Source organism: Pangasianodon hypophthalmus, chromosome 16 (assembly GCF_027358585.1).
Source record: "Pangasianodon hypophthalmus isolate fPanHyp1 chromosome 16, fPanHyp1.pri, whole genome shotgun sequence".
NCBI lineage: Eukaryota > Metazoa > Chordata > Actinopteri > Siluriformes > Pangasiidae > Pangasianodon > Pangasianodon hypophthalmus.
Window position 1 is genome coordinate 3,354,777 of NC_069725.1, and position 22,521 is coordinate 3,377,297.

General features: G+C 36.1%; 1 protein-coding gene across 2 annotated transcripts; it reads right to left on the minus strand.

Moving 5' to 3' along the window:
- Positions 1-4,145: 4,145 nt before the first annotated feature.
- cdh26.1 (cadherin 26, tandem duplicate 1) lies at positions 4,146-21,753 on the minus strand. 2 transcript variants are annotated; one of them, XM_026945084.3, is made up of 19 exons: positions 21,618-21,753; positions 19,535-19,594; positions 19,313-19,408; positions 17,190-17,345; positions 16,811-16,958; positions 16,317-16,498; positions 15,044-15,172; positions 13,835-14,020; positions 13,289-13,569; positions 12,894-13,036; positions 12,342-12,572; positions 11,756-11,977; positions 10,609-10,730; positions 8,020-8,085; positions 7,473-7,538; positions 7,266-7,331; positions 7,007-7,048; positions 6,850-6,912; positions 4,146-5,693 (listed from the first exon to the last, which is right to left on the minus strand). In XM_026945084.3, exons 1-19 carry the CDS (start codon positions 21,693-21,695, stop codon positions 5,475-5,477), a joined length of 2,556 nt encoding a protein of 851 aa, XP_026800885.3. In that variant the 5' UTR covers positions 21,696-21,753; the 3' UTR covers positions 4,146-5,474. The 2 variants fall into 2 exon arrangements, with proteins under 2 accessions (XP_026800885.3, XP_034167989.2); XM_034312098.2 differs by lacking the exon at positions 7,007-7,048 and having other exon boundaries at positions 4,147-5,693.
- Between the last annotated feature and the right edge of the window lie 768 nt (positions 21,754-22,521).

Genomic DNA, 22,521 nt, shown 5'->3' on the forward strand with positions numbered 1-22,521 from the left:
CACCCTAAGTCCATTGTATGACACTATGTGAGAGATGTGAAGTTAAAAGCAGTCCACAATGTGATTGGATGATAAATATGACATGCTGAACAAGCTTTATTTTTTCATAAGAATATGCACTCTGGGCAGATTTTAAATTCAAGAACAGATATACTTTGAAATTTTGCTGCTGCTGTAGTAATAAAGGCTGTTCTGTGCTCATCCCAGGACACTCATTCACTCTCATCTGCTCATAATGAACATCCTTTTAACACACATAGTACTGCTTGTCCTTACTCTTCTTCACCTGAGTGCTGTAGTGACTCCCAATATATCACTATCTGGTGTCAACCAGAATTAGAAGACGGGTTCCCTTTTGATTCTGGTCCCTTTCAAGGTTTCTTCCTTATGTCATCTGAGTTAGTTTTTCCTCAGCACTGGCTTGTTCATTAGGAATCTATATGGATTTCTGTAAAGCTGCTTTGTGACAATGTCTATTGGTAAAAGTTCTATTATAAAAAAAAAAAAACTGACTTGAACTTAAAGTTTGGAGTAAGGTGTGTGATTAGAATTGTTTATACTATGTTTGGGATTGTTCAGTATAGAATAAAGGCTAGGCTTAAACCATGTAGTGAATTTGATTTAAAACTGTACAGTGCTAAAAGAGTTGTTGGTGTATTGTTGTTGTTGTTGTTGTTGAAAACCTAACTGTGATATACTGTCTAAACTTTATTTGAAAACTTAGATGATGGTGGTGTAACTGGTCACATGACCAAAGTCATGTACACCCTATTGGCAAAGTAGTAAGATTACTACAAAAATAAGTATTTAAAACATGCTCTTTGGAGTAAAAACACAATCACAGTTTTTCATCCATACACAGTGCTAATCAATATGGCCAAACAGTTCAACTTTCATTTCATCTTTCATCTTTTTCTTTTCTTGTAGTTGGTGCCACCATTTCCCCCAAGAGTTTAATAACATTAATTTGATAACTTTTGTACTCAAACTAGGAACTTGAGATATCAGGCACTTTAGTTTGCAGGAGCCATAACTAGCAGGAAGTCCAGTTCATTGGAATACATTGTATTGAGATACAAATAAAATTCTCTGTAGATTCCAGAGAACATTAATTGAGTCATGAATGTTTTAGTAGGCAGGTGTGGCACACTAGCACATTCAGTCTTTTCCATTCACAAGCACTGAAAAGAATAATTAAACGCATATTTATAATACAATCTATACAGAAAATTGTGTGCACTGGATAAAACTCCAATGTGGACAAGAAAGTAGATGCAATTTTTTCCCCACTGTAAATACACAAAACATTGAAATTTGTATCTAAACAGGGGGGAAGTATATTAGTATGATGAAGAATGATAAGGCAATTATGATGAGTAAATCTGAAATATAATAATAAATAAATGTATATTTACTGTGTGGAATTGTGAGTGGGTCTGAGTGGACGTGTCTTAAAGGCCAGTCAAGGAATAGGTAGCTGAATGATGTTATTATAATTCATATTCCCTGCCAATCAGCAGATAATGAACACCTGGAGTTTCTTATGCTTTATTGTAGTCATTTATACTACAGTATTGTTCAATACTAATTGATCAGAAGATGTTGGTTTTCTTGCTTTGATGTTGATGACATGTCATTCATTATGAAATTTAAAAAATGCAACAAAATTGTTGTGGGATAAGAGGAGTAAAGTACCTTGCGACATGATTTTATAGGAAAATAAGGCACTTTGGGGTGGTAACAGCATCACACCAACCTGTTGTAAATTATGTTCCTATAACAACATGCCCTTTTGAGTTTTATTCTTTATTTAATTACTACAAAACCAAACAAAATGAATAAGAACAGCATTCTTCTTATTTCTAACATTTCCTAATTTACTAAACAATTCTTGAAATCGTAGAAATACAGTATAAGGAGTAAATAGCTTGCTGTTTACATGACCACATGATAGTATTTGTGAGTATGTAAATTTATTTAGTCCTATAATATCCCTAATAAGCTCCTAAATGGAAAGACTCCTAAATGGAAATATTCTCAAGACTCCATCTAGTTCCACTGAATTGTTTTGTGAAGGTAATTTATTTTAACTGATGTTTGTCGGAGCAGTCCGGTAAAAAATAATACACATCAAACGTACCTTACAAAACACGCCATACAAAATATCTCCTGACCACAAACAGTACTTGGTGCATGCACACCCTGCAAATCAATTTCAGAGGAAATTTCAACCTGTTCTAGGAATGCTAACATCTCTTACATGATTGACTTGTTTTGACATTCGGAGTCACAGAAGCTACCCTGAAATTTGGTTAGAACCGCTATCATATGTTCTGTTATTTGACATTATGACAATTAGGTAATTGTCCAGGTGTTCAACAATGTTAAAAGGAGCTGTTTGGCTTACTGTTAAAAAGCTAACTTGCATGAAGAAAAACGGAATGGTTTGGTTGGTTATGGCCAGAATGCTTACCTGCTGTATTCCAAGTCCCCTGCAGTAAAGTCAGCACTTAGCGAGTGAATGCCACTCTCTTCGTCCCTACCCATGAAATCTGAAATTATAACATATGTGATCCCACCTTGGGGGACAAACTGAGAGAGTGGTGAGATTTTTATGGTCCCTTCAGCATGAGGGTCAGACCAGACAGAGAGTGAGATGGTGTCAGATGTCTTGTAGCTTCTTTTGAGTGTTTATCTATGTGACATACTGTATTAGGTTGCATCCTTCCAGTTACTGTAAGACTAGGGATGAAAGGGCTACCCCCTGTCTGTGGCTGCATGATAGCTACACTGCTATATTTTCATCTGTTAGCTGATGGGGTAGAAACGGAGTGAAGTTAGTTTTCAGATGTTGTGTTAAAACTAATTCAATGTCAGAAGTGAATATGACCTCTTTACCAATTTTAAAAATTCTTGTTTTAATCTTATTATACTTGTTATTTTCTGTTATACAGGCCAATGACATTTTCACATAGTTGATGGATGACCAAAAGATTTTACAGTTTCTTGCAGGTTAAAATTTGCCATTGGGACTAACCTTGAGGCAGTAGTTGGGCTGGCCTAGACGTATAAGCCAGTGTTTGCATATATATAGTGTCATAACTTGGCTTTCAAACAGCTGAATGGCCTATATTTTAGCCAGCAATACCAACGATGTTAATTCTAAACCTGGGGTTTATAGCACATAAGAGCTTATTACAAAGGAAAACAGGACAGCGAAGGCATTCTTGACCATTCTCATAAATCAGCATGAGCTGACTTTCTGAATTTGTGATTTTCATTTGTTCACTTAGATTTACATTTACATTTATGGCATTTGGCAGATAAGGCAAGTCTTCGTTGAAAGACAGCCAGTGCCTGTTAACCTGATTTTTTAAACGTGCACTTTTCCTTATTTTGCTTTTTGGGCTCTTTAAATGCATTCTGTTGCATTAGAGCCCTCTTCATGACAGTTTGGCAAAAATATTTAAGTAACTAGTAAATGGGAGAGTTCACTCAGCATGGCTGAGAAGGGTGTGTCTGAGAGTGAGTATGGTTTTCAGCAGAGGATTCTGGTAGCTCTTGAGTTGACTTATTCATGTACGCATAACTGATAGCTGAATGCTAGAGTTGCCAACACAGATTGAAAAATCCTGCCAGATGGCCATACATAATTTAATTTACTGTTTTACATCTAAAACTATAAGCTGAATGATTTTAAAGAACTAAGGCTGATTTAAGTATATTTACTGTTGTTAAGTGCTGACCATTTTAGGAACTGTTAGTGCTCACATTTGTTAGGTGGTTGTAGTTTGTAACATTCTTACCAATTATGTTAAATACCCAGATAGGATCCATGTTAAGACATGCTTAAACATCAGAATGGGGAAAAATGTGATCTTTGTGACTTTAACCATGGCATGGTTGTTGGTGCAAGATGGGCTGGCAGAATGAGGCGAAAAACAAAAAAATGAATGAAAAACCTGAATCGTGGTTTAACCTGGACCAAAGACGAGGTAAAATGCCTTGTTGAAATTTGGTCTGACAAGCATATTTCTGAACAGCTTTCAAAAATGCATAAAAACACAAAGGTTTACAAGGTGTTTCTAAAGATGGGCTTTAATCAGTCAGTGAAACAACGATTCCCACATACACTGATAAATTATAATAACTACAGCTTAAAAGAAAGCCACAATAAGATCGTGGAGCTGCTGTCTGTACATCTTGATGGATGACCGCTATGAGTGGAACCCCGGAACACAAACAGGCACACTCTGACCAATGAGAGGACAGTTTACTCACATGTGACTTGCATAAACACATTTTATTACCACACATCACAGGTTATAACACAGTGCCCATTGTTAAAAAAATGCTATATGAATAAAATTGAACTGAATTGAATTTATGTTCACAATTTACCTTATAATGACTACTTCCAGAATGATAATATGCCAGTGCCAGATAAATGGTGCCATGAACATGACAAAGAGTTCAGTGTATTTTTAATAGCCTTCACTTTCAGCAGATCCAAATCCAATAGAGCACCTTTGGGGTGTAGTAGAATGGGAAATTCACTGCATGAATGTGCAGCTAACAAATCAGCAGCAATTCTGTGATGCAGTCATGTCAACATGGCCCAGAATCTCCAAGGAATGTTTCTGGTGCCTTGTGGAATCCATGCCATGAAGAACTGAGGCTGTTCCGGGAGAAAAAGGGTTCTGTCCAAGTTTAGTATGGTGTTTCTAAGTAAGTAATATATAGGAAATGTTGTTGTTGACAATTGCTTAAGCTTAATATCATAACTGCTAGTGCCACAATACTTCTATTAGCTTATTACTCTAATTGTCCTGTTGCTAGCTCACACTGCTTACTTTGTTGTGTGACCCCAAAGGCAACCTTTAATTACTTCAGCCATAAATCAGTGTGTATAAGTGTAAAGGTGGTCTCAGTATGGTTCACTCACATGCTGTTTTAGAGAGGTCTGAATTCATTTGTTGTGTCCACATATGAACAAAAAGTCTGATTCACTGATCTGAGACAACCTAGAATGCTACAAATTACAGACCAAGTTAGGTACCAGATTAGCATACCGGCTGAAATAGGTTCAGCTAATAAACTGAAAAGGATTGAAGATATGAAAGTAGACACCAAAAAATGTACGACTGTATCAAGTCTTAGGTATTGAAAGGGACAGAATCAACATGAACTTGAGCTTTTATAACTTGCCAGAAAAGATGATCACAGTCTATTATAAAAAATTGTTATTCACTGCAACCTACTGGAATCTCGATGCCTTTTTGTAAGCTTTTTCATTCAATAGAGAAACCGTTGCAGCTGTTGCACTGGTGCAGCTATATAGTTGCAATAGTTAGCCATGAGGTGTGATATTATCCATAAAAACACAGAGATGGGAAGGAGGACTACTCAAAAAGGTGTAAGATCCATTAGGAAAGTAAATAATAGGTTTTTGTTTTTTTGTTTTTTTCCCCAAATTACAATTTCATGTTCTTCTCTTTTATTCTTTGCTGGACTATGTCATGCAGAGCGCAAAACTTTGGCCCCAAATTCTGCAGAAAGCCGAGATCATCTCCTGTGCTGCCGAAAGAGAGCTTATCCAGTGACATGGAGTTGGTGTTGGTTCCTTCAGAGCTGTAATCGTGTGGGTGACATTCAGGGAAGTCCTGTTGCTCCGTAGAAAGTTTATAGAGCTTCTGCAGTGATGAATCATCAGGAGAAGAGATAATTAACAAAAACACCATAAATATAGATTTGTCAGTTTTGATTTTGACAAAAAGATCATTAACAGGGTCTACAGTGCTCATTTAAGCTTAGCTTGTTAACAGAATGCACACTTGTCTTTAGTTTGTGTTCAGACAATATTTTGAATATTTAATCAGTAATCAGTTATATTTGACTTAGTACATGCAAAAAACCTCTGAACATACCATTTACATATTGTTTTCTTCACCTCCATTCCTTACTTTCTATTCTTTCTTTCTTTCTTTGCTGCTGTTTCTATAGTGTTAATCTTTACTGTCATGCAGGTGGGGTCACAGGTTTACCTTTTTATAGCATATAGTTTACATCAGATTACATTCTTTTCCAACACACTGACACAAACTTAATCATCTGATTGGATGGTGACTTTCAAATCAAATCATTTGGCCAGTTATCCTGTCATGTGCTCCCTGTAATTCACTGTGTTAAAGAACATGGCTGTCTTAATATTTTAGTGAATTTTACTAGTGTTTTTTTTTCTTTGGAAGATCTGCAAGTCACCATAATTTGGCACCTTAATTAGGGTCTAATTCTCTTGTAGGTTTAATTAACTTTGATATGAGGCAAGTACAGAATATCTTATTTTCATTTTGTATTATGCATTTTCATTTTTTTCATTTTATGTTATTTTTAGTTTCATACTATGTTTTATTGTTATGGAATAGTGTTTTCTGATCACACAGAAGTGGAATTATTATCATTAAAATGCAAGCTCCTGTAAACTTACTGACTGTTACAATGTGCTGATGCTGGAGACACCTCTCCTAAATGTTAAATAAACGTTTCCTTACAGAAAATGTCACTATACCAATGATTATAAGTTTTTCTTGGTTAAAAACAGCATGTTTTAAATTAGGTTATTATCAGGCTCTTCTCCCATACAAGTAGCACATCTGCCATACAAGTCTTTGTGAGTTCACGGTTACTTTATATACGATAATGTATATATATAAACCACAGTTTGCAGATTTACTCTTGGAGCTGTTATAAGAATTTCTGACCACTATCACCTTCTGAACAATCAGAGACCACTGTAGCTTCAATAGAGAGCAGGTGTGCATGTATACATGAAAGAGAGCGAGATTTTACCCTTTCAAGGTGTTCTTTCACGTTCCACTCTGACAGTAAGCTAAAGGATGTGGTGAATCCGCTCTGGAAATTGGAAATACATGTGAATCAGAATAGGATTCTGAATGCCATTTTGAAATTATATGTGAAAGCTTGTTTTGTACATAAATCAATTTACCCTACTGGTGCTATATATACTGTTCCTGTTTCTAGTCAGGGTCTGATGCGACACAAAACATGGATGATACAATGAACACAATTTCCTTCTTAAAAAAAATTTGGCACAGAAGACCAAATATGCATTTAAGAGACATCTGGAATTTCAAATTATTCAAAATATTGCAAACAGATAGCACTATATAATTTGCAAGTTATATTTGCCAGTAACCAGTTGGTTTGACAGATGATCTATAATCTTTAGTTTTTGTGAAACTCACTTTTGTCTTTGCGTAGATGTTCCTTGAGTCAGTTGTATCACTAACGTCATAAGGGACCCGTGTATGCTGTACAGAGGAGAGCATGAGACCATTTAGAGAGACCGTAACTGTCTTCTGTTTAAATATATACAGATAGGTGACAAAGTAAAGGAAAAACTGAATAAATGAATGGAAAAAACTCTTAGAAAGTAGATATGTAGTACACACCTTAATAGTTCCTTTCTTCAGGTTGCCAAAATGATTGGTGGTGCTGTGTTGAAACTGTGGTTCAAACTAAGAGAAGAAGGAAGAAAGAAGGATACAGTACATTTAGAGTGGTAGAAATGGTTGGGTAGGATAAAGAAGGATAGGGTACAGGAGGGAATAGGGTAATCTACGGTTTGATGGCACAGTAGGGTAGGGTATGGTACAGGATAGGGTGAAGTTTGAATTACACGCCCAGTCAATGGAAGAGTGTGATAAATTGATAGGAATTATCACAACCCTTATCTAACAGGATTTAAAAAGGATTGGTGCTGTTAATAATGCATTAAAATGTGTCAAAAAATGACACATGGTACATTTATTGTCCAGGGAGATGTGGAAAATATAGGATGTAATAGGTTAGGATTAAAGTAGGTTGGGGTTGGATAGAATATTGTGCATTATGGAAGGGTATGTTAAAATACAATGGGTTTTATTATCATTTCAGCTATAATGTTTGAATATATAGCATGCACATGCGTTTAAAAAATGCTAAATATGCAGTACGCACCTGCATCCGTTCAGTCTTCAAGCCATGATAATTGCCAGGTGGGTACTGGATGAATTGAAGAGTAGACTAAAAGAAGAATGTCATAATGTTAAGTTAAAGTGGAGAACACTGAGTGCAAGGCTTCAGTATACCCTGGATCGGACACCAGTCCATCACTGGGCATCATGAACATACACATTCACACATACCTTGTGCCCAAAAACACCCTTACCCATGTAACTCATGCCTTGTTGTGGTTTATTGCTTTTGTATAGTATTGTAGAGGGAGAAAGTAGCAGTGATTGTCTCAGCCAATCTAAAATAAACTGCCTGTTCTTGTTGATGTACATACCACAGCAGTTAGTTGAGACTGGTCAGTAGCCCCAGCATTGAACCCATTTGAGTAGTTTGGATGCTTTAATTAGACAGTCTAGTTGTAAGTTCTGAGCAAATCCCTCACTAAAGAGGCTACATTAAATACACTTTTGTCATGTAAACTCTACCCATGCCATCCCTCATATTTCTCATTTAATGGCAGCTTAAATGTGTTGGAGCAGCAAAAAAAGCAAGGTGAATTGGTCACTAGCCTGACAGGTAAATGAAGGGGAAAGCATTAGCAACAATACGACACAACAGCTGGGGTGAGGAGTGGGATTTTGTTTAATTAATCCTTCACTGTACCCTTCAATAACTAAAAAGAATCCAGATGATATCATCTCAAAGACTACTGCTAACAGGCTAGTTAATTTAGCCTGTGGAAGGCAAGGGGTTGTTCATAGAGACATTACCACAGACCTCGAGTCATGTGACCCCCTCAATACATCATAGCATTGAGAGTTACCTGCAGCTTGAGAATCTGTGATAGACAAGTTGAAAATATAAAGAAAAAATGGAACTAAATAGCAAAACAAAGGAAGAACAAGTAAATCAAATTAAGTACAAATTCTAAAAAACAGAAATAAATTTTTAAAAAAAGGAAAGAGAAGTGAATAAAAATAAGGACAAAAAGAACAAAAGAAAAAAGAAAATTAAATAACAAAAGAAAGACAAGCAAGGAGAAGCAAATAAAAATAAGGACAAAAAGAATTAAAGAAAAAACTGAAATTAAAGAAGCCAGAGCAGCCACCAAATTCTATTAGAAATTCAAAAAAAAAAAAAAACAGCTGCAGCAGGTGTTGTACCCAGCACTGGCTCAAATAGGGAAGGTACCCATGGAAAGACAAATGTTGTATACACAACAGACTGAAAGTCCAGAAAATTCACATACTGTCCAGCTCGTACTTGGTTTTAGTGGACTATGGGCATGGGCAGAACTTTTCCATACCGGACAGGCCATCTGAAGCTTCAGATAGTTTTCTTGACTTCTCTCCAGAGCTAGATGGAATCTGTCCATGCTTCATCCCCTCGGCAGACAGTGGAATCTGTAAGATTCCCCTATAGAGCCTTGTTATAGCAGCAAAGGAGGGTCCAAGTCTATATTAATGCCCATGATTTTGGAATAAGATTTTCTAGGATGGATTGAGGTGTGATGGTCAGGTGCCTACAAACTTCTGGCCATAGTGTACTCAGCAGCAAGACTGTGTGCCTCCACTGTGGTGAAACAGACTATTCCAAAAGGCAGTGCTCTGATTCCCCAAGCCACAGTGTGCAGGTTAACTACTGTAGAATCTCAGGGCTGCCCAGTAGTCAGGTTTGTGGAAAACTTGGATAAAAAAAAAAAGGCTCGAGTCTGAAACTTCAAGCACCATGGAAAGGTCCCTGTTTTGTTACTAAGAACTAAGAGCTTTGGCCCAGGCCTGTATCAGGTCAGAGAGGAACGGAGCAATACAGTCTTACACCATGATCGTCTGCTTCCCCACATTTCTGATGCGGTACCTGGATGGATCAAAAGGCTAAGGCACCTGTTACTGGAATCGACAAGCATGATGAAGGTCTGCCTACACTATGTACCGCTTGCCACAAGGACTTCAAGCCCCACTAATTATCCCCACAGTGATGGAGAGGAACGGGATGCTGCACCTGAGACACATACACAACCCACAGCATGTCATAGCCACCAAAGGACAAGAGCTGAATCACAGCCTCCATACAGCTCTACATCCAAGACAAAGAGCAAATGGAAGGCACCACATCAGTGCAAACCACCCAGGGAGGACGGGTGGTGAAGAGGCCCCTATCCTACAGAAAAGACCTCTAGCCCAAGGCTGTTAATGGCTAAATTTAGCAGTACTTCAGAAATTCTTTGGACTTTTCAATTCTACTGAAATAAGTTATTTGTTACCTTATGTCCTCAGCTGTTTAGTATTTCCATCTACATTCAGTTACATTTAATTTTGTTATTACATTTTTGGTACCACAGACCACAGCAGTTAGTTGAGTAGACTTGTTGGCGGCCCCAGCATTTAACCCTGTAGAGTAGTTCAGGGGGTAGAGTAGTTCAGTAAAGAGGCTAAACCAAACCCAGATTTATCATGTGAACACTCTACCCATGCTATTCCACAGATTCTCTGTTTCAGCTTAAATGCATTGGGACACCACAGTATATAACAGTATATGACAGTATAAAACAATGAACCACATGGATTAATGTTTTACTGGGGGTGAACACACCTTGCACATTGAGCCTCCTCCTTCCTCGTTGTATGGGATGAAGGTTTGGTTTCCATCAACTTGCAAGAATTCCTGGAAATTCTTTTTCTCTTGACAATTGATGAGGCAAAAGCAGAGCATCACTGAAAAAAAAACAATTGTAGAGTCCTTAATTACCTCTTAATTTATGTGCGTTAGATTTTTATCCAGGATTTCCAGCAGAGTGGAATGTAGAGATATTTTCCCTTCTGTTTCCCTTTTTACTTTCATGAGGCCAGTCCAAAATATTACTTCTTGAAATCTGCCTGAATGCCAGTATGCCACAAAGTAGGGACTACTATTTAAAAACAAAAAGTTTAAAAATGAAACTATACACATTTTTACCTTAACCAGCCCATGGGAACTTGTAAAAAATACTAGTGAATGGCCCGCAGTCGGCCTACACTAACGCTCAACATTTTCACACTGTCCAGAATTCACAGCAGAGCTACTTTAGAAGTGTTTCAGATTATGATACAGTTCTAATTTGCTTGGTATATGCGTTTTTATGACACAGACTTGGTATGTTTTCAGATTTGCTGTTTATTTCCCTAACAACCAGCATATGTTTTACATGTAAGCCATTGGGAAGCTGCAGCAAGGTGGGTGCAGTGCAGCTGCCATTATGGTAATACTGTGTGCAGTATGTGAGCCCCTTTTTCATATCAACACACACACAAAAAAAATGTAAATATTTTTAAATAACTTTAAATATAAGCCTTCCTGACTTGTTAGCTACATTCGTCTCTGAGCTCCAGTTAAGACAATTAGGAAGTTCAGACACAAACTTTAGTCTATTTTTGGGATAAAGGTGGGCACTGTGTACTTTTCATTCTTGGCCAGTCTGTTCCTTAAGAAAGAAAGTACTCTGAATTAGAAATCAGATGATATGAGCTACAATTTGATCCCCGTGGATATAAAGAATATCAAATAATTTATAGAAGCACTGCAGGTTTTTTTCTAGCGTATGAATCAGATGTTATTCATTAAGAAAGAACAGCAGTGCCTTTGTTTAAAATGGATTTATTCCAAGTTTTAATAACTTTACTCTTGAATTTTGATTATGCTTTTTTATTATAACTGATTTTAGCAGTATGACTATAATTGTATCAATTCTGGAAAGACTCACAAGCTATCATGAGCAGTGTTCCCAGTAGAATTCCTATAGCTGATCCATGGAGCCTGGAGGATCGAGGTAGCAGGTCCTTACACACATCTCCTTTCTCACAGTCACATACTACCACTTGCAAGACAGCATGTGCTAGCATCCCCTGTTGGTCAGCAATCTTCAGGGGAACTGAATAATTCCCATATGGCAGACTCTTCAGACTAATCAATAAGGTTTCATATCCTGAGGCAGAAACACGGCAGATGTGGATTGTTACAAACAAGACATAGAAGTGATTAAAATGAAATGTCTGGTACAGCTAAATAAAGATATGTTAGAACAAGTGCATTAATCTAAATATGTGATTTGAAACTGCACTATTGAGCTGCTGTTATAGAAAAATAATAAACACTATCTGACCAATCAGAATCAAGCATTCAACAAGTACTGTGGTATATACTGTTTTAATGCATCTACAAATTCACATAGCCAATTTATTGTTTTATATGTCAACAGTGAAACATACGCCAGCAGGTGCAGTAGTTTTAGTTGAGTGCAAATAAACTGATATGATTAAAAGCGTTATCCAGTTGTTCTACCTACTCACCTGTGCTCTGCTCAAGCTTCCACTGGCTCTTCAGCTCCTGATCATCTTTGCCAAGCGTGAAGGTGAAGGGTCCGCTATACGGAAAAGCATCAGCATCCTCTGCTTTGACTGTCACTCTGTCAGCTTTGTTCCCACACATTACAGAAGTGTTTGAGGTTAGATGAGGTGTATTGTCATTCTTATCTCCCAGACGGACCACCAGAGTCCCTGTACCTGTGCCAGGAGGTTGGCCTGTGTTGCAAAACAATGAGATAAACACTGAGAGAATGAAGAGTGGACATAATTAGTGTGGATATTGAGATTAATTATGTTTGTTTCAGTTTGTTCATTAGAGAGGAGGTAAAGTTGCTGACAGTGATCATCACCTATGAATGCTATGTGTTAAACACTTCATACTTAGCACTAAATACTTTGTAGCATTTGAATTGTCAAGGCAATAGCAATACACGTTATGTTTCAACAGTGCTGTGGTATCTGTACATCAGAATGGGTTCTTTCAGTTACATTAGAACTGTGTAAAAAGTGAAGGAAGTCGGTGCTAAGAAATCGTACCATCATCTATCGCTCGCATCAGAACAGTGTAGGTGTTGTTGCGGACATATGGAGATTCACGGTCCATCTTCTTTGCCAGGGTAATCTTGCCTGTCTTTGGGTCTATGGACATCCACTTAGCTGGATCTTCTACCAGCTCATACCTTGAAACACATACGCCATTATCATTTTTTCTACCATTGGACAGCTGTATGAAAATCAAGAAATTTCTGCTCTTGAAATACTTAAGAATACTTTGAATACTTCAAAGCCTAAAGCCTCTGTAAGTTCTTAAGGTTTTATCACAGCTTGTAAAATGTTCCAGGTCTAGAAAATTGCAGTAAGTATCTGAGGCTTAAAAACAACCCAACTTCATGGCAACGCCCACAGTAATAACCTGTACTTTTCATACATACCTCAGTTTAGCTGGGTCTGAATCCTCGTCTCTGACTGTGGGAGTGTACAACACATCTCCTGGCTCTTCTTCCTCAACCCTGTAAACTATCTGAGTTTTATTCTGAAACACAGGTGGATCATTCACATCAATGATTTTAATGGCTACTTTAACCATGTTGTTTCTTTTTAAAGTCTCTGGTACAGGAGTAACTGGCTTTCCGTCAACGCATAAAAAGAAGGGCTCTTCATTCTCCACTCCTATTTCCAGCTCAGCTAGAGTAGTTCTCTCATAATCCTTTGCCTGTGGAACAAGGACACGAATATCCACATATTAAAATTTTTTCTCACAATATGTATAGTTAAATATAAGAAGTGCTGAATCATACACAGAGTTGCCAGTGAATTAGTTACTAGATTGTTGTACCTAATAAACTGACAACTTTTTGTACATTAGAGTACATAAAAAAGTGCTTAACTATCGTTTATAAAAATATCGTACTTATATTTCTCAAACAAGCTTACCTATAAAATTCTATTCTATTCTATAGTGAATTACTGATATCTACCTTCATGACAGTCAGCACTCCTTCGTTGGTAACTGGGTCTGTCTCAATCTTGTAGTTGCCCTCCTCGTTACCCTTCAGGATAGTGAAAACTGCTCTGGATGCTGGAGTTTTGGGAGTGTCCTGGTCTTGCACAGGAATCCTTAAAATCTCCTTATTGGTTTCCATCTCCATAACCTGAGCATTGAACTGGAACAGTAGAAATAAAACACGTTAAATCAGTTAATACTGCATGTTTAAATTTAAAGAGCTAGTAAAACGAGACATGGTGAACCATCAAAAATGCATGTGGCAGGATCATGATGTACAATAGAGGTGCCTCTGTGTTCAGTTTTAGGACCTTATTTACTTCATGTATGAAATGACTTGTAGGAAATGCAGTGAGAATATTGATTAATTAAAGTTAAGGTCCAGTAAATGGTGGAGCTTCATAAGTGCATTTGACAGGATCTTGTTTTAGGAGTGCCTCAGGGCTCAGTTATAGGACCATTGTTATTACTTTTGTTACTATTGTTACTTTTATTACTATTGTTGTTTATTAGTTTTACCTACCACCTCTTGCTAATTTAGTACATTAAATGTATTGAAAATGGAATGAACTGTGCATAAATAGACTGTTCTGTAAATATTCATGCAATTTTATTTCTCAAATTTAATTTCATATGGCGTTTAAAATTACATGTACCGACAGGTGACAAATAAAAGGAAAATCCAGTGATACTGTTATGCTGGGAGGGGCATTTATTTATTTTTGATAGCATGGTTTTAATCCACTTTTCCCCAGAGTTCTCCTGATTGATCACTTTTATCCTATGATGAAACATTTCTTTCCTGAAGGGTATGGTCTCTTCCAGGATAATCCTGCTCCCATTTATGGGACACAAGGGCTCAATGAATGATTTGATGAGGATAGAAATGATGTAAAACATATGCTATGGCCTTCACACTCACCAGTTGAATACGTATGGGTGTTTTTAGAGTAAAGTGTTCCATTATCATCAAAACACCAACTGAGAGAAAATATTACGGAAGAATGGTGTTCATCACTCCAGTACAGTTTCAGAGACTTGTTTTATTTCATTTAATTTGTCATCCATCTTTTTTCATTTAATAATCAAATACATGGATATGTATTTGTAGCACATGGATATAATCTGGCACTGATGAAGTAAGCAGTACTTGGTAGAGGTAGAGATAGAGGCAAATCCTCACCGTTAGAGCAGCGAACACAGGTGCGTGAGTGTTGGAGTCAGTGATGGCGATATTTACAGTCGTAGTGGATGAGAGTGATGGTGTTCCGTGATCCCGTGCTTCGACGAGAATTTTATATGTCTTTACTTTCTAAAGCACATGAGAGCAAAGCAAGTGTTAGCATGTTTGTCTGCATGTGAGCATGCTAATGGCAACAATAACTTTAATTTTAATATTTATTTATATACCATCTTTCATGCATTTAAAATATAATTGTATAATATACAGAAAAAAGGATAAATAGTTAATCCCAAGTGTAATATAAATAAAATAATTTTAGTAAAAGCTGAAAGCAAATATAAAGTAAATGTTCGAGTATAACAGGACAGTGTTGAGCTGTTCAGTAAGGCAGCATGTGGTGATGTTGAAGACACTGAAGGACAGCTTGAGATGTTAAATAGGTTTAGTAATGACACTGTTGAATTCTCAAATCTGACTGGTGATTCATTTTCTATAACAGCAACTCTGACAATAATTCCAGCTACAAGGCAAATCATAGGTTTATATAGTGCTCTTGTTCTTACACAATATTTTTTACATAGTAACAACTCATTCACAGGGTCTTGTATGACAAATGCTCCACATAATCTAAGGCTAATAATAAATGGATTAAAATGTGTTGTCATTTAACAAAGAGAAATGGATAATAATTTATATGAAAAAGTTTTCTGTGAGGACATGTTTATTTAATATCCATGAAACGAGTCTCCAGCATAACAGTCGGTGGGTTTTCCACCACAGGAGGAAATGATTGTTTATAGCTGCTTTAAAGTAAGTGATAACAGGAACTAACTTGTTTTGCGGACGTTCCACAACATTAAATGTTACTATAAATGTATAAAAATGATGACATTCTCTAATTCTTCTTCAGTTTGTTAATTTCCTTTGTATAAGAGGAATAAAACACTTTGGTACGTGCTGTTATAGGAAAATAAAATCTATGGGGTGGTAACAGTAACTCTGCTTCATCACACCACCCCATTATTGATTATTTTCCTATAAGAGCATGACACAGTGTTTTCTTCTTTACTTAACAAAAAATTAAAGGTTTTTGAAATCATTTCTCAGTGTAGTGAAATTAAAACATACTGTTTGGATTTTTCAATGTAGCATTTTAAAAAATTTGGAGTCTGCCTATTTTTACTCCATTAACAATAATCTAGGCAAAAAAAATATGTACTGCATGAACAGTGAAGGTGTGATAACTTGGTACTGTGTGCATGTTCATACTTACATCATAATCAAAGCAACCAGTGAAGACGAGATTCCTGATCATGCTGTCTTTTACGCCTGAGATGGATTCCAGAGAGATTTTTGGCAGTGCTGGCTCCTGAGACACTATCCTCAAGGAGATTCGAGAATTATCAGTGTCTTTCTCATCGTTATCTCTTGCTTGTAGTGAAACAGGAAGCCGACCTAATGCAACAAGAATGGACAGCGAATGGAAACGAGGAAAAAGTGTAATAAAATGATGCAAAATGATTTGAATCTACATTTTAACCCAGTGTAACTCCTTTGGGTTTTTTTGGGCCAAGAAATAAAGAAATAAAATATAATAATTACTCCAGGAGTTTTTCAAAGGGTTCTTCAAAACGTTCTTTGTATAATTAAGGGTTCTTAACTTCCTAAAGAAGAATCCTTTCTGATAAGGAAATCCATTTTTTTAAACAAAGAAGAATATAATATATATATATATATTTTACAAACAGCAGTGTGTGTGATTCTCACCTTCTTTTATGTTCTCTGGAACTTCTACGTATAAAACCTCAGGTACGAATACAGGTGGATTATCGTTCTTATCCCTTATGGCCACATTGAAAGACAACGTTTTGTCAAGAATTTCACCCGTTTTTTCATCCAACACATCAAAGTTCACCTAATTATAAACAATGTAATAAGACAACTATTGATATTTCATTTTAACTTCATTTTCCTGAAATAAACATTAGAAGACTCAAATGACTCAAAAGACTCAAAACTCATTTTGATTAACTTTAAAATTAATACACACTGAATAAATGCTTTGGAAATACATTAAATAAGTACAAAATTCTGACAAATAAATACTCTCAAAAGATCTTATGCAAATGCATAATTGATTACTCACATGGAGAATGCGGTAGGTTTCTCGGTCTATGGGTCTGTGAATGTATATTTCGCCTGTCTTTTCATTAATAGTGAGGATACCCGTTGGCTCTTCGTTCACACCCTGGCCACTGATCCTGAATTTGATGGAGTGATTCAGGTCATTATCATTGTACACCTGGGGCCAAAAGAGTAAAAGGAAAGATTAGATTCAATTAAGATTAATCCAGTTCATCTTAAAATTTGCAGAAAGCCTGAAAAGCAAGAACAATTTCATTGGATGTCATGTACTGTGCAGTATGTGTGACAGCCTGGTATCTGAGAGTTGAAATCTGCTTACAGCTTGTACTGATTAGACTTGTATCCATTTCACTATGGCACGTAGCTTGATCAAATCAAAAAGAAATCACACTTAGCTAGCAAGATTTTAGAAATCTTTAAGCAGACTGAACATTTTTACCATTTCTTTTGTTAAGCCCATTTTTTGCCAAAAACTGGTATTAAAAGAATAGAAGTTGTGATTAATATTAATAGAATTTTTTTTTATTTAAGACCACACAGCCAATATAAAGGCACCTTGATATTTTTTGATTTGAAGCAGATACAGTATATGAGGCAGAAGAGTCCAAGGAGAAGTCCAAGGATAAAGCATGCTGTAAGTTTCTTTATGTCTGGTTGTCTGGAAAAACCCATCGGATGTTGCTGTGGCTGCGTTCTGGCAAACAGGCAAAAATGATGATTTTTTTTTTTCTGCTTCTGACGTTCCAGAATTCCTCCACAGCAACAGCTGATGAGTTTTCCCACACCACCACACATTTATTATTCAGAACGTAATAGATGACCACAACAGGCTTCATTTTGTCCTCGAACCGGACAAAAAAATTTCCTAAAATAAATTTACAACATTTAGATACGCTGATTTTCTTCAAACACACGTGTGTCGACGGATGCCAGTCACCCATAAATTGCCAAACATGTTCCTTACACAGCTCATTCACCCTTAGTGATGCCTGCAAAACTCCATAACTGGTAAAGCATTCAGAGTGCTGGAAACACAAAATGACTACTGAACTGTGAAAGAAAAAGAATTTCTCAGAGGCAGGAGTGGACGTTTTGACTGACTTTGCCAGTAAAAAAAATGTTAGCAGAGAGAGCAAATTACAAATGTGTTAAGTAGAGACAAATTACAGAAAAGGTGCATTAGGTGTGAATTAAGTGAGTTGAAAAGAAAATTGTTTGAAGACGAAGGGGGAAAAGACCTACACTGTAACCAGGGTATCCTCACACAGGGAAACAGTTTTAAAATAGTTTTATGTTACACAGCTTTAACAAAAAAAAAAGATGCCATGGCCAACAAAACTGATTTATAAGCCAGCTTTTATTGTCCAAATAATAATAATAACAATAATAATAATAATAATATGAGTCTCTAAATATCCATTCCCTCATAAGCGTGGCATGCAGTAAATCGTCCATCAGCTGAGCCACGGCTTATGGCTGTGCACACACACAGACCAGCCCATCCTCCTTTATGGTGACGTTTCATTTGAATGACTAGTCTTATTTGTCTTAATTTATGGATTTGTGTTGACTTGCTTTCTATAATTTTTTTTTTTTTACATATTAAATGTATTAATTAATGCCATTATTATGAAACGACTGTTTTCACAAAAAGTTCATTAAATTTGTGTGTAACTGAAATACAAGGTTTTAGCTTGATGATATTCTTAGTCCCTGATCTGGTGAACTAGCATGAGGATGTTTCTGACAGAGACTACAAAGCAACTTGTGGATAAAGGGCATCTGCTAAATGCTGTAAATAAATAACCAATTTAAACTAGATGACATAATCCTTATAGAAAAGTGCAGTGATTTATGACATTATATGATTTGACATTATATGATTTTCAGCAACTCAGTCAAGGTTTACATTAGTTGATCATCTTATATATAAATTCACACACACACACACACACACACACACACATAAACACACACATGCACTCAGGAGCACAAGTAGGATTCAAACTTTTTTATGAAATTGCAAGATTTTCAGGAATACCAAATGTCTTGTGTAAATGATTTATGAATAAATCTGTTCATATATAGGTTGATAAATGAGGCCCAATATCTGAAAAGTGATACCTCTGTAATTTTACTAGGAAAAGGTCCGGGAGATTCCTCCTCCAGTTCAACAGTGGACAGCACCCATCTCCTCTTGGATCGAATGAGCACTCGCTCCTTAGAAAGAAAGTAATGAGTTTTGTAACACTCAGCCAAAGTATAATGAATTTTTTTTTTTACTGTAATTACTTTCATTACTGAGTGTAAGCACATTGTATGATAAAGTTAGTAATAAGTACATACGCTTGTCTCGTTATTGGTCTCCTCCTTGCGTGTCAGTTTGTGTGAACTCTTGGCCGACAGCTGAAAACACACAACACAGGGAACAGAAGAATTAGCAAAGTGCTCTCTTATGAAACTAAACCTGTTAATGCAATAAAAGCTTAAAACAAATGTAAAACAGATAAAACTTTTTTTCTCTCAAAAAAAGTAGCACAGACTGATCATATTTAAAATCAGCATCATGGATTTTTCCCCCTAGTTTTACAGAAAACCCAGGAATTTGTACAAAAATGCTGAATTGCCAAATTATTAGTGAGTAGATAAGTAATAATCTAGCAGCTCAGTTCATACAGTGGCTTTCATTAGTGTTATCCCCTGCACCACTTCACCCCAAAATGCTGTAAAAATCAGTAAAGTCAGAAAAACTGTTTAAATGATGTTTGTGATTTTAGAAGTATTCATGCCAGGCTGATCTTTTTCACTCTAATTAGGCACTTTAGTCACAACACATATTTTTATTTTACAGTTAATACTAACACTGTGTGTACGAGTCTTTTACCTATAGGCTTAATGGTTTTTCCCTCTCTTCATTAAAGTAGTCATTAAGAGTTGCATTAGGATCTGTGATGGAGCTGTTAATACATGCCACAAAGATTTAGCCTTTCTTATTTAAATGCTATTCCTTATTCCTTAATCATAGTATCTATAAAACATAAGAATGTAAGTCTAGGTGTTCAATGTTCAAATGTTTGACAAGTATTTATTTACAAACTGGTTTTAGTTTAGCCCTCAAGGCTTCTCGTTTTGATGCTGTCTCTGCTTCATGGGAAGTATTTACACTGCAGTAACAAATGTAATTCTTTGGTTAGAAGACAAACAGTGGCATGAAGCCTTAGGCCAAGGTGTACAGGTGAACTCTTTCATAAATGGTGCCAGACATCATTATAAAAAATAAGCCTAAGCCTCTGTTGAGTGTGCAGTCTTTGTAAATTGTAAAGACAGCAATTATAACAATTAGGAGAGATTTTGGTTGCCTGTTTTTGTTCGTTCTGACATGAAAATGACCCAGAAAATTGCATGACCCAAAAGTTTGCATTATTTTTAATGGTTAAACTTTTTTTTTTTTTTCAGAGGCTGCAGTGTCATGCACTTATTATTATTATTATTATTATTATTATTATTAATAATAATAATAATAATAATAATAATAATAATTAATAATAATTATAATTAATTAATTTTAAAATAAATCAGTAGGTAGGAATGTAAGCAAGTATTTAATTAGGTAAGTAAGCAAGTAAGTAAACAAACAAACAAATAATAAATAAATACATACATAAAAGATGACTGCACTAATTAACTGCAATTGTTTTAAAGCAGCAATAATTCAGCTGTACCCAATAATTCAGTAGTAATAGCATACATATATATCACGCCAAAAATCCTCTTTCTTGTGTCTATATCATGTGAAGCCCTAGAGAGCCCTTATTATTATTATTATTATTATTATTATTATTATTATTATTTATTTATTTATTTATTTATTAGTTTATTAATTTATTTATTCCTTCATTCATTCATTTTTTGACACATGCTCAATGTTCTAAATTGTCTGCATGTTTTTGTGTCATGGTGCCAAGAGACACTGAATCACTTTTTCATGCTCTCAATTAAGTATTTTATGTTTTTGATAATGATGTGATTATCCACCACACACAAATACTCTGGTTAATTAATCAAATGCATTCACCCTTAAAAAAATGAAGCTTTTAAAAGTAAATGTATGTTTAACCCAGAATAAAGCAAGTTTAAAGTGTTTCCTAGCACAGCAGTCAGGCCTGGTGTGTGCAGACCTGTTGAGAACAGAAAAGCCCTCAAAGCAAAGAAGTTTAGAGAAAAATCATTCAAGCGATAATCAGTGTGTTGAAAAGAAACCAGCAGTAGGCATTGCTCTATCACACCCTCTCTAATTTTACAGAAAAGTGTGTGCTTTTTGCATGTGTGCACATTGTAAATGTAGTAAAATATAAATTCATCACAGCCTCTGACTTATGCAAAGCAAACTACACTACATTCAGTCTTATACAGAAATATTTATACTCACAGCCAGAAGAAGAAGAAGCAAAATGATGGTTTTTCTCATTCTGAAGCTTATACAAGAAGCTGTCCCAGTGTTCCACATACCATCTGTACACTTTTCCTCTCTCCTTCTGTGTGTGCGTGTGTGTATGTATTGTGTAGATGCCTTATCTGAAAGCCACTGATGTGGGAGTGGCCATGCTGACGTGGGTGAGGGATGAAAGAGACTGACTTTTTAATCTGACGTTTTCTCTATTGTGCATCTTGGACTCGATTGCATCCTCATAACTGAAAAACAGGATTGTCTAGTTTCCATGTCAGTTGAAGAGCCACTGCTTCATGATCTGTTTTTACTATACACTATGATATGAAAACAAAGGACAAATGTCAAGAAAGGGAGAGGTTCATGCATGCATGTTCGAAGACATAGAAGGCCAAGATCAAGAACCATAGTTTCAGATGAAATAAGGGCTACAGTCATTGATCCTGTGGTAAATCATGGTCTATCCATGAGAGAGGCTGGCCTTAGAGTGCAGCCAACCTGCCATGCTCTACGGTCGCCTCTATTATAAGAATTGTTCATCAAACCTACAGGCAAGAAGCACATCCTGTGAGGGTATCTGACTGAACAGCATTTTCCTGTACTCTTGTAAAATACTGTAAGCAAACCTGAGTTGTGTTTTTGTCTTACTGTAGGATCAGAGATTAAGTGTTAGCAGATAATGCCATGTTTGCAAATGTGCAACAAGTGAGTATAACTACAATTGCAATAATTCTAAACAAACATCAGATTTGGATGAAACAATTATACTCTGTCCCCTTTAACCAATATATCCAGGTAAAATGTGTATATATTATAGTACTGATGTTACAGTAATCCGAACCAAAGATCAAAGAATACACATGAATGTTTTTACAGTGCTGTTGTC

Bases quoted from the DNA above. Each gene is read 5' to 3' on its own strand.
- cdh26.1 (XM_026945084.3), bottom strand. From the start codon at position 21,695: ATGTGGAACACTGGGACAGCTTCTTGTATAAGCTTCAGAATGAGAAAA. The intron at 11,978-12,341 runs GTGAGTAGGTAG...TTTCTGCCTCAG, and splicing joins GAAGCTTGAGCAGAGCACAG to GATATGAAACCTTATTGATT. The intron at 7,539-8,019 runs GTGCGTACTGCA...TTCTTCTCTTAG, and splicing joins TGAAGACTGAACGGATGCAG to TTTGAACCACAGTTTCAACA.